This window comes from Vidua chalybeata, chromosome 19 (genome assembly GCF_026979565.1).
Source record: "Vidua chalybeata isolate OUT-0048 chromosome 19, bVidCha1 merged haplotype, whole genome shotgun sequence".
Classification (NCBI taxonomy): Eukaryota; Metazoa; Chordata; class Aves; order Passeriformes; family Viduidae; genus Vidua; species Vidua chalybeata.
Genome location: NC_071548.1, coordinates 7,098,555 through 7,111,434, shown reverse-complemented (window position 1 = coordinate 7,111,434; position 12,880 = coordinate 7,098,555). Strand labels below are relative to the sequence as shown.

The window sequence follows — 12,880 nt, the reverse complement described above, 5'->3', positions numbered from 1 at the left end:
AATCAGCCACTTAAAACCAGCTCTGAGGAGCCAATCCTGAACCAAGTGAGCTGAAAATATAAACCACAGATTCCTGCCTGCAAAGAGCCACCACCAAACACCCAGTGGCTGGCAGCAGGATCCTTTTCAGCTGCAGGCAGAGAGCAACCTGGTGTTCCTCCAACCCTGAGCTCAGCCCAAAATCCTCAGGAAAAGCTGTGATGTTCCTATTAACATCAGCAGGATGATGGATGGGATCATAACTCTCATTTAAATTCAAGAGACTTAAAATAGCTGTAATAAAAGCAGTAAACTTTTTACAAAAATCAAATTTTCAAGGACACGTATCAGCGTCGATAAAGACAGGAGGTATCATAAACCATGTGTTATGTAAGGCAGGGAGGGGTGAGGCATTTCCAAACCCAGTTTTGCCCATTTATAACAGTTTGGGTTGTTTCATTAAAATTAATAGGGCAATTTGTTGATGAAAGCCGAAGTTTTAGGGAGCTGGAGCTCCACAAATCACTGCAGGGTGGGATGAGGCAAGAACAGCCTTTCTTAAGGTCACCACTCACGTGAAGCACATTCCAAGCCCAGGAAGTTCCACATAAAAAACCTGCTCTGACACATCCCATCAACGACATTTTATGGGCAGGCATTGTTTTACCTTTATATTTCCAAGGCATCTTGCTCCAGCTAAGATGGGATTATAGCTCTGATTAATATTGTGGTATTTCCAAGCAGAAGAATTTTATGTTCCAACTCTACTGTGGGGGTCACATAAAACATCGACTTTGCTAATGATATGTAAATGAGGCAGTTTGAAGCAAGAAGGGGTGCTAAAGCACAGTGAAAGGGTGATGCTTTGGTGCTGGGCTGGACACACAGTTTGTTCCCTGGCTTGGGAATGGAGAAGTCCCTGCTCCAACACTGCTCCCACCATCCCTCTGGGCCCCTTCCCACAACCACAGCTCAGCTGGAAACTGCTGGTGAACAGATTTCACCCCCAGTTGTTGAGAGAACAACTCAGATATTTAAAACTTGCAGAGAAGCTCCTCAAAATGTCAGAATGAACATGTCTGAAGTTGGGGCATGTTGATTTTTCTCCTTTTGAAGCCACGTTGAGATTTGCTCAGGAAACAGCAACTAAACTAGAACATTACTCCTTACTGATACAACAATACCTGCAAAAAACAAGAAATCTGTCCCATAAGAATCTGTGAAGAAAATATGTAAACACATCTAGAAAGAGAAAATTCGATAGAAATATACAATAGCCCTTACCAACCAATAAACTGAGTTTCACTGTATTGCTAACCAATGAAGTTTAACACAGTACCTTGTAAAAATTCCTTTAAATGTATTACAGCTTTAGCTTCTGTGCAACTTTCCAAATTATCCATTAAAATTAAAACCAACGAAGCTGCCTTCAACAAAGTGCCCACAGTTCCCTTTCTGTAAATAGGAAGGATCTTGCTCCTTGTCTTCCATCTTAACAAACACCCCCAAATAACTTATATTTATAAACAATGGAAATACAGAATGGGCTTTTCCTTCATGAAGAAACCGAGTCCTGTCTGCTTATTACTACAAGTGAGGGTGGGCAGCCCTGGCACAGGGTGCCCAGAGCAGCTGGGGCTGTCTCAAATAACTTATATTTATAAATATAAACAATGGAAATATAGAATGGGCTTTTCCTTCATGAAGAAACTGAGTCCTGTCTGCTTATTACTGCAAGTAAGGGTGGGCAGGCCTGGCAGAGGTGCCCAGAGCAGCTGGGGCTGTCCCTGGACCCCTGGCAGTGCCCAAGGCCAGGCTGGACATCGCGACTCGGCCACCCTGGGACAGCCGAAGCGTCCCTGCCATGGCAGGGCTGGCTCTGGAGGGGTTTTGAGGTCCCTAAACCCGAAGCAGCGTGCGACCCAAAGCCAGCTGTGCTGCCCAGGTGCCTGGCAGGGCTGTGCCAGCCCGGACCCACCTTGTTGAAGACCCAGATCTCGCCGTTGACCGTGGGCCGGGGCACGCCGTGCCCGTTGTAGTGGAACAGCACGCGCTCCTCCTTGGCGTTGCGGCGCAGAGACGTGCACAGCTTCTTCACCTCGTCCACCGTGGGGTCCAGGCTCTGCTTGTACCTGGCCTGGGCACAGCAGGGGGACACGGTCACTGCACACAGCCCTGCTGCTGGTGCCTTCAGCCTGAGCTGCTCTGCTTCCCTGGCTCTGCACTGCATTGCTGTGACCCTGAACTCCATGGAAGTGTCAGCAGCTCTCCTCACAGCCCAGGCACACACAACAATCCTTTTCCAGCCCCAGAACCAAGGACACTGTGACAGCTCCAGCCCAAAAAGTGCAAACAACAAAAAGGCCCCAAAGGCCCAAAAAGTGCAAACAACAAAAAGGCCCAAAAAGGCCCAACAAAAAGGCCCAAAAAGTGCAAACAACAAAAAGGCCCAAAAAGTGCAAACAACAAAAAGGCCCAAAAAGGCCCAACAAAAAGGCCCAAAAAGTGCAAACAACAAAAAGGCCCAAAAAGTGCAAACAACAAAAAGGCCCAAAAAGGCCCAACAAAAAGGCCCAAAAAGTGCAAACAACAAAAAGGCCCAAAAAGGCCCAACAAAAAGGCCCAAAAAGTGCAAACAACAAAAAGGCCCAAAAAGTGCAAACAACAAAAAGGCCCAAAAAGGCCCAACAAAAAGGCCCAAAAAGTGCAAACAACAAAAAGGCCCAAAAAGGCCCAAAAAGTGCAAACAGCAGGGAATTGAGGAGAGCAACCTGGGAAGATGGGACTGCACAACCTGGAGCTGGAATTGGACAATGAACCCAACATGGAAATGGACCAGAACTTATAAAAGTGTGAAAATTCCTGACTCAGGGTCCATCTTGGGTGTAGCCCTGGCTGGGCTCTTGTGCTGCCCAAGGTGAATCCTTTGAGGCCTTTTAATACATCACCACTTTAACTCTGTCCAACCAGGCACCCTCTCCAGGCATCAGTTCCAGTGTGGATAGGAACTGGCTGCTTTGGGAAAGGAAACACAAACCAGTGGCAGTGGGGCTGGATAAACAAAGCGTGTCTGGTGCTGTGTGGGACTGTCACACACACCAACAGCACAGGCTGGAGGGAGCTTAGCACAGCTCCCAGCTCCCACCCTGCTCACTCACTTTTCAATTATTAATATTCAAAAAGCCTTAAGAAGGTGAAATCTGTTTCAACATTAGCCAGTCTCACAAGTAACCCCTGACTTAATCCTCCAATTCAGATTCTCTACACCTCCAACTGAACAAATTCTCTCTCTTGAAGAGAGGAAATTGTATAGGTCGACACCATTCTCGAGACAAAAGGACACAAAAGGCTCAGGAATTTGACATTCAAGCAGTTGGGTAAGAAGGGGGGAAAGTGATGGAGAGCCCTTGGAAATTGTCCTTTGCCTTGGGAAAAATGGATGTATTCCCCCAGTGTGCCTGTGGACACCCCGTTACTGCTCCTATGAGCACTGAACTCAGGGCACATTGGAGGATGGAGGAAAAAATCAAACTGGCAAAAACCCCAATGCTTCAAACTCCTTTTAGCTTGGCTGAGTTCAAGACACCCAGGTGGGAGCTGGTTTGTCACGCTCAAAAGTGCATTTTTTTGAAGTAAGGCCAAATAATAACAGGAAGTCTTTCAACTGTCCTTTGAAAGACAAAAGCCTGGCTCTTTCTCTCTTCTCCAGAGCTGCAGAGACTGAAACCCCAGAATCACAATAAAAACCTTCAATCTGATGTAGTGAAATAAAGACCCAAGTTTAAGAGCAGGACAAACACACCTCTCCAAGAGCTGCCATTGGGAGCCTGTTTATAAACCAAACCAAGGCTGCAGAATTTGGGCTTTTTAGGTTTTTCTCTGCGACAGCCAACGCTGAGAAAGTCTTAAAATGTCACAGTAAAAGAGGATGAAGGACTTAAATTGTTTACCTGAGAAGCCTGAAGAGCAGATACAGTGCTGCTCAATTAACAGTCAGAGTCTCCAGCCAGCAGGGGAGAGGGAACAATGAATGGCAGCATTTAATGCTGGCAACACCCAAGAAAAGCAAGCGAAAGGAGGAAAAATATGAAGCAGGAAGCAGTGATGTGACACCCTCATCCTTTCTGGGAACCTCAGCACTCAGGAAAGCCAAGAGGCTGCATTAATCTTCCCACGGAGCCCCCACCTCCTCCTCTCTCCGCTCAGAGTAGTGATGAAGACTCTGATTTGCAAAAATGTGCCCCTTAAATCCCAGCCTGGCTGCTGGCAGCTTCACCAGCCACCCAAAGCAGAGTGCTGGGGAATTTCAGCTTTTTTTCCACAGGAGAACAGGCTCATTCCATCCCTCCTCACGTCCCTGGAGCATCAATATTAAACACAGCTCGCAGTTAATGGAGGTGGATTCAGACTCTAAAACTAAAGTCTGTAGATCTCAATTTCCAAACTGCAAACAGATCATTTGGGCCTGGAGCAACACGAGGACGAGGGAATGGAAAGGAGGGGAGGGAGCTGTGAATAAGCACAGTCTGAGCCCAGCTCAGGACTCAGGTGGGAGTTTTAGCTGTGACAAGAACCAGTACGTGAGTAACACACCAGCCCAGGTGGTGCCTTTTTTGTCTTTTTCTTTCCTCCCATCCTTATTCCTCTACCTTCCCTGCCAAGGTGCTGATTCCTTCCCCTCCAGCTCCCAGCAGGACTGATGAAACACTGTACTGACAGATTTGCAGGGAGTGGGAAGAGTTTCAATAGAAAGGAGTTCTGGCACCCAGACCAGGAAAAGAAACCAGTCTGGGGCTTTTCCTGTGGTTTTCCTGTGGACATTTCCCACGTTTAATGCTGAAATGGGAAGTGAGATGGTCCCACTCGAAGCTGTGGTGCTGATCCTCCCCTGACATCCCACGGAATGACCTCCCAGATTACTGTCTGCTTGTTTCACAAGGGATTTACTTCTTTCAAAGGGAAAATAAACCAGCCAGGTGCTCACTGCCTAGCAGGGCACAGCAGTGACCTCCCCAACACGAGTCTGTCCAGAGGGGAAAAGCCCCTTCAGTGGATTCATCAACTCCTACCCCACTGGAATGTCAGGATGCACTGGCTGCAGAAATCCCCACAGTCCTCTCGATTTTCAGCTTCAATTACTGCCTCTGCTTTGGAAACTTCACCTAATTACAGGTTTTCCTTTAATTGTTAATGGGGCCAAGGCACACGTGCAGCACTGAGGAGGAGCCCCAGGCAGAGACCCCTTTCCTGAGGAGCCAGGGCTGCAGCAGCTCCGTGGCTGTGCCAGGGCTTGGCTGTCACCTGAGCCACCAGAACTGGCTCGTCACCACCTCCCAAACTCAGCTCTGCTCACCCTGCCAGCTGCTGAGCCCAGGAAACTCAGCTCAGGATCAGGCCCCGTGAAAAGGAAGGGATGCAGAGTGCCAGAGGTGACAGAACAGGGGACTGAAGTTGCTGGTGTTGCTCAACTCTCAGTGGCAATGGAAAGTTCTGGAAGCCAGGCCAGGTTCCTGTGACCACTGGCACTGCCCAGCCCAGCAGGCACTGCTGGAGCCCCACGGCTCTTTCAGCAGGGAGATGGGTTTTTTTTCCCCTTAAGAAAACACGAGGATAAACCTATTTTCTCATCAAAGCTGTAAAACTCAAGCGTTCCCCTTTCATTCTCCTGCAGGCCAGGACCTCAGTGTGTGTTGCAGGACTCCACAAGACTCAGACCACAGTTTGTGTGTGTGATCCCACGCCAAAACCCCAACCCCAGTGCAGGGGATACAAAGTGTATGAAAAATGTATGACAAATGTCTCTGCTGGCATCCAGAGCCTCTGCTTTTCACAAGCTGTAACATCATCCATCCTCTTCTCATTCAGCAGAACAAATCCTGAAGTCACTCCCCTTTTATCCCTAAGATACCTTACTGAATGTGTTCCAAATTTATCCACAGAAAAAACTACTCCAACATTCAGTATTTTATACTGAAACTGCCTTTTACACCTCCTTGCAGAAGAAGGATGCTCCTACCCAGAATCTATAATGAGATATAAAAGCTTTATTTGGCTGGAGATTGGGTTTTTTTAAACAGCTTCTGGGTGACAAAGAATCCCAAATGCAAGTGGCACACACAAGGCACTGCATGTGGTGAGTAAAAGAAATGAAACAGAGGCAATTCAGCTGCAGTGTTTGAGGTTCCAATGTTCCCTCTTGGACTGCTGCTCTGTGTGGTCTGTAAGGTCCCCTCCAACCCAATTCCATGATTCCATACCTGCAGGGCATGGACAAGCCCTGGGGCTGGAAGCTTTCCTGCCCTGTGGAACCCCAGAGCAAGGCTGGGTGGGATTTCCTGGAGGAAGCAGTCCCACCCCAGTCACCCCAGTGCAGAACCCATCACCTCCACATCCTGGGCTGGCAGCAAAGCCTCCCCAGGGTGGGTCCCAAACTCTGAGATGCAGCTTTCCCTTATCCTCAGCAATGCTTCTCCCTAATCCAAACCCCAAGGACCAGCCCAGCGTGCAGCTGCCTCTTGGAGCAGATCTGCATCCCAGTTTCCAAAAGCAGAGAGAAGACATTAAACCTGTGACTTTGCCATGCACACAGCCAGCCTACTCCACATGATTTCATTAAAAGGAATCAAAGCAAGCTAATTATTCCAAGAGAGAGGTTTTTGGAACAATGCCCAAATTGGAAAAACTCCACTATAAGAAGCCTTACAAAGAAGTAAGTGACTACAATCCAAGAGGAGTGACACCAGCAGCTTCCAGGGCAAGGGTGGGCAGTTCCACAGCAGCTCTCCTGGCTGTGTGCACAAACCCATCCCTGCTGCTCAGGGACCCAGCCTGGATCAGCATCCCTGCTGTTATGGAAGTTCAGCCACACTAAGGCAAATATCTCACACTAAGGCAAAGGACAAAACCACCCCAGACAGAAATGCTTCTCAGACGCTTGAAGACCTGTGAAAGATGAACACTAAAAATCCTGGATTTTCTTTTAAGTGAAGAGCATAAAATTGAATTAATTCATATTCCACTTTATATGAGGCAGCTGCCAGTTCGATGCAATGTGTTCCTGAGAGTGTCTGGAACAAAGTGGGGCTCAGACACATAAAACAGGCACATATATGTCAAAAATTCACAGCCAGGAGGAACATGTGGTGCACACAGCAAAGCAGCACCATTCTATTTTACTTTTTAAATCTCCTGAACACATTGGAGCATCCAAGCAGCGAACAGGAACGTGGCCAAAAAGAAGAAGAAAAAAAAGGAAAATCCAAGATAGGATCAGACAATTTCAGCAAGCTGAGAAGCCCAGAGCTGGTGCGGCCATCCCCAGCCACTGTGGGTGACACAGTGAGACCCCCAGTTCCAACAACCCCATCCCATCTCCAGGAACCAAAAAGCATAAACCGAGTTATCCCAAATACTGAATTACTGAGCACCACCTGTAGATGGTCAAATCCCTCTGAAACCACCTGGGTACCAGGAAAGGGGAAAGCAGGAAGAATGGCATCAGCTTCTAAAGGAATCCAGAGGAAATCCAGGCTGAGCTCTGTGCTGGGCACGTTGGTGGAATGGTAATAAACAAACAGAACCATGAACAAACACTTTGGGGAAGAGCCCATTCAGCATCTCTAATGAGAAGCCAGACTTTTCAAATCAAACTCTTATCTTGTAGAGTTTCCTAAAGAAATCAAAGAGCACAGAGATGAGAAGAAGTATCTTTTTGATATAAACCCATTTGAATTCCCAGAGGATATTTAGCAAGATCTCAACACAGATTTGGAGGAAACTCCATGTATAAAGGCTTGCTGATAAAACAGGCAGGTGGAGGAGAATCCCTCATTTTGTCCATGGAGGGAAGTCTCTGGGAAGCTCCAAGAGGATCTGTTTTGCAGGCTGGCTCATCCAGCACAGTCACAAGCATCCCTGGCAGGGAGGGGCAGGAACCCTGCCTGCTGCTGGCAGGGCTGATCCAGAGGCACTGCAGGCAGCCCCTGCCAGGGGCAGGGCTCAGCAGAGCCCTGGAAGAGGATTTTCAGTGCCACTCGTTCTGTACTCACCAATTTCCTTTCCCTAACTCCTCTACTACAGGCTTCTCCCAGAGTTTGTCTCCATGTGCTGCCAGGCTGGCCTGGTTCCAGGCCTGCTGAGGGGGAAGCTGTTCTAGTGAAAAACCACAGGCTTCACTCACAAACAAAAATACTTTGGTTCATCCAAAAGGGTGATTAATAACCCAAGCCTGCAACTCACCGTGATCACATTTCAATCCTGACTAAACCACAGCTCTCTTCTTGCATCAAAGGAAGGTTTAGGATCCTGCATTTACACTGGCTTTGGAGACACATCAAAGGACAGGCAAACGCAGAGCTGCACACGAACACTTTGCACAATTCCACAATAAACATCCCAGGGCAGGACCCAGCAGTGCCAGGGCAGGATCCCAGGGCAGGATCCCAGGGCAGGATCCAGCTGTGCCAGGGCAGGATCCCAGAGCAGGATTCAGCAGTGCCAGGGCAGGATCCCAGGGCAGGATCCCAGGGCAGGACCCAGCTGTGCCAGGGCAGGATCCCAGAGCAGGATTCAGCAGTGCCAGGGCAGGATCCAGCTGTGCCAGGGCAGGATCCCAGAGCAGGATCCAGCTGTGCCAGGGCAGGATCCCAGAGCAGGATTCAGCAGTGCCAGGCAGGATCCCAGGGCAGGATCCCAGGGCAGGACCCAGCTGTGCCAGGCAGGATCCCAGGGCAGGATCCCAGGGCAGGATCCCAGGGCAGGATCCCAGGGCAGGACCCAGCAGTGCCAGGGCAGGATCCCAGGGCAGGATCCCAGGGCAGGATCCCAGGGCAGGATCCCAGGGCAGGACCCAGCTGTGCCAGGGCAGGATCCCAGAGCAGGATCCAGCTGTGCCAGGCAGGATCCCAGAGCAGGACCCAGCTGTGCCAGGCAGGATCCCAGAGCAGGACCCAGCTGTGCCAGGCAGGATCCCAGAGCAGGACCCAGCAGTGCCAGGCAGGATCCCAGCCCAGCCTGCAGAGTCTGTTGTGTGATAAGCTCAGAGATAACTCAGCCCTGTAAGAAGTGACTCCACTACCCATCAATCACAAACCCAATCACCTCAAGCCCACACTGATATGGCCACAATAACTCTTGGGCTGGACACATCATGCAAATACAAATTATTCTGAACCATATCCACAGACATCAAGCTTCTTAATTTTATATTAAAAAAAAACCCACCACTTCCTTTTAGGTGTTTTAATTTTAGGCTGTGGGCACATAAAATTACCCTGATGCAAATTCATGAGGATTAGGCCAAGATAATAAAAACTGCATATTTAAGTACAAGGGAGTGTGCTAGAAATCTCAAATTGACATTAGAGGCAGCAGCTTAACCTGGTTAACACAGGCCAGGAGAAAACATTCCTGATCAAATTATTAGTCATTGCTAACTTGAAAAATACTCATTATAGTGAAGACAAACCATAACTTAGAGATGCTTTAATTTAAACACTAAACTGAGCAAAGGGAGACTCTTGCCAGTCTGAGGCAAGTCCTCTGCAGATATTTGGGTGCATTTCAAACCCCTCCCCATCTCCCCTGTGCTAATTCCCTCTGGAGCAGCCCGAGGCTGCTGGGCCTGCTGATGCCAGGACAGGGAGGTGGCTGGAGCCAGCTCTGAGTGTGGCACATCCCCTCCTGTGCCTGGAGCCAGCAGTGGGACTTTACCTTCCCTCTGCAGAGTCCCTGACCTTGCTTTCACGTCCAGTGTGAAATGAATTCCAAAGTACCTAATCCTCACAGCGCAGGCTCGAGATCCAATAACACTTCCAAAAAAATGCCTCTGAGCAGTTTGTTCATGAGAACTGATGTTGACAGGGAAGACAAAAATCAGGACAACCAACCTTGAGTTGCTGCTACAGTACATCCACAAGACAGGTGTGTTCCTCAGCAGTCACAAGCTGCTTCACACTGCAGGTTTGTGCCAAAGTTCACAGAAATTCCACCCACCAGCCTCCTGTGTTTGGTACAAATCCTTCCCTCTCTGCTCAAATAACCATTCTGAGAGGGCTGTGTAAATAATTGCTTGCTCTTAAACCAAGAGAATGGTAAAAGAACTCAAATCTGCTTCTCCTATGGCAGATCTGCACCCTCAGCCTGGTGACAGCTCGATGGGTCACACCACAAGTGCCCTAACAGGATTTTAAGTACACCCCAGGTCACATCTTTCAAACCTGCTCACATAACTCCTAAGCATCAGTGTCAGCTCCACTCCTTCTCCAGAACCTTGGTTTTAAGAGCTCTTTAAAGTTTCAGGCTCTGCATCTTGCTTCTTAAATAGAAACCTGGATCTCACTGGGAGGCCAGTTTAGGCTGCAGGAGTACAAACTGGTAAATTCTCAGACTGGCTGTCTTTATACCCTGGCCCGAGTGCATCGTGCTCCAGGGAGGAGCTGCAAGGCTGGGGCCCTGCAGGGCAAGAACTTCATTTTCCAAATACTAAATAATTGTTTAGTAATTTCAGTTCTCCTCTGATTGCAAAGTAATTGCTTAATGAAGCAATTTTCTGATTAAAAACACCTTAATGAGTCAGGAGAAGGAAAGCCAATCATTCCAAGGCTTATGCTTTGCTAATCTCCACAGGAAAGGACTTCAAACCAAAGCATCTCAGGATTTCCTCATTCTGCCTTAGAGAGGAGCAGGAATATAAATAAAAATGTCAATAGTTTCCCCTGGTAATCTCAGGTTTTGCACAGAACTGGTGGTGCCTGTTAGCAAGAAGCTCCTGGTGCAGCATCCTTTGCATGTGCCAGGATGCAGCCCTGCATCCCTGCCCGCTGCATCCAGGTGGATTTACTGCACACAGAGCAGCAGGGTGCTGCCAAGGGATCTGCAGGAGGCTCTTCCCTGTCCCCCACCCCAGGGATTCTGCACTCCCCACCCAACACAAAGACAAGGTGTTTTTAAATGGGTCACCCAGAGCTGGGTGGTAATTACAGAAACATGTTAATCAGCTTTGCCAGGCAGAGCCGCTTTTCTCTCCAAGAGCCTTTTCCTGTCAGCTCTTCCTTCCCATCTCTGACAAGCCAACATCAGTGGTCACAGGAAAACACCCTCAAAAGCACAAACCTTCCTCCCTGCCAGTTCTGGCCCCATTTTGATGACAGAGCACAAACCAAAACAGACATGAAGAATAGAACATGGGAAATGAAGCTATTGCCAGAAGGAAGGCAAGGCCTTTGAGCAGGAGCTCAGAGCTGCCAGGAGTTCAGATGCTGGGTGATCTCCTTCCTTCCAGCACATCCTGCCCACAGAACTCCAGCCTTGCAGCAGGTGCAAAGACCCACAGGATTTCAGGATTTTCCCACTAAAGTGACTTTGCAAGTCTGTTGGCTGAGCTCCAGAATGGCAGCCCCTGCTGTCTGCAGTGCACAGCCAGCTCAGCTCCCACAACAGTTTAATGCCTGGTCTCTGCAGCTTCTGAACACACTTCCACACAGCACTCCATGCCTGCAATATTTTTTTTTTTCCTTTTTTTGTGACTCATTTTTCCAGGAGAAAATCTGAAAAATCAGTATTAAGTGCACTACTGCTGCAATTTCCCAGTTTCCACCTACAGTGGTGTGTTAAAGATTTATCAGTTTTGGGTTTGTTTTTTTTTTTTCTCACTAGCAAAAGCATTCTACACATGAGCTGTACCCAGAGCTGCAGCAGGGAGCTCCCCCCTTGCACAGGCAACTCCCAAATGCTCAGTTATCCCTGCTCCAGGAGCTGCTCCCAGGGCAGGCAGGGAGGTGAGGGGCTCCAGCCCAAAGGAGCAGCTGCCCTGCCAGGGGGGCTCCAGCTCTCCCCAGGCTGGCCATGCTGAGCAGGGCTGGGATTCACATCACCTGCAGAGCCACCAAGGGGGAAACTACAAGTGCTGGCTCATTTCTCCTCAATGTCTCCATATCCCCACGGCATTAAAGAGTGGCTTCATCCTTTACCACACTTGAAATCGGTGCTTTTCTGGCCCAGGGCTGGCAGTGACACTCTGGCTGACAGTGACACTCTGACCACGACAGGTTTTCAGGCAGAAGGAGAACAGCAATAATTGGGTTTCACAATTAGACTTGTTGACTCCACTTCTGTGGCAGACTTTTTTTTTTTTTTTCCCCAAAAAAAAAAAACCCTGCTGGTTTATGCTGAAGACAGTTGATCTTTAACAAGACAGCAAAGGATTGATACAGCAGAATTTTGCAGAGCCTGAAATAGCTGCCAAATTCAAGAGGCTGTTGGGAAATGAAAACCAACAAACATAGTCCTCTAAGGAAAACCTGGTTTTGTTAAACAAGGTCACAGTGTCTTTTTGGTTTTTTCCTTCCTATTCATTTTTTTTCTTACATGTTCCTACATCTGAAGATATCTCCTACTGGAGACCAAGTACCAGTTTTTCCATGTTCCCCTTTGGAATTCTACAGTATTTCTTCTGCAGGAGCAATTAGTATTTGCTGTTGTTTTAAAAGAAAAACCCTACAGAAATAAAGGAAAAGTATGACTCACTGAGAGACCAATAATTAGGTCATGTGTTCAATTAGTTTTCATGCTTAAGTAGTTACTCTTTAGGAAATGCTCCCCCTTTGATGTGCAGCAGCAACTTCCCAATTAATTAGGCAGAAAAAAGCAATGAAGGAATGAAACCTCAGACACCGAATCAAAGCCCAGAGACCTCTAATGAGGGGAACAACAGCATCAACAACAGACAACATGCTCTAAAAGGTAGAGGCTTTCAATGATCCACTTCAAGTATCTTGGCTGTACTTCCTTTGAAATTAAGAGAAAACTGTTGGGAAGCAGACTAGAAGGGAGGGAGAAGCAGCCTGTTTGATCAGAAAAATCACTGTTTCCTTGAAGGCCTGCCACAAAAGAGACAATTTAC

General features: G+C 48.1%; 1 protein-coding gene across 1 annotated transcript in view; it reads right to left on the bottom strand.

The window, feature by feature from the left end:
• Positions 1 to 12,880, bottom strand: part of RPTOR (regulatory associated protein of MTOR complex 1) — a 101,453-nt gene that overhangs the window by 71,717 nt on the left and 16,856 nt on the right. Inside the window, exon 4 of the mRNA XM_053960242.1 lies at positions 1,958 to 2,116. Within this exon, the coding sequence (XP_053816217.1) occupies positions 1,958 to 2,116 (159 nt within the window). The remainder of the gene's footprint in view (positions 1 to 1,957; positions 2,117 to 12,880) is intronic.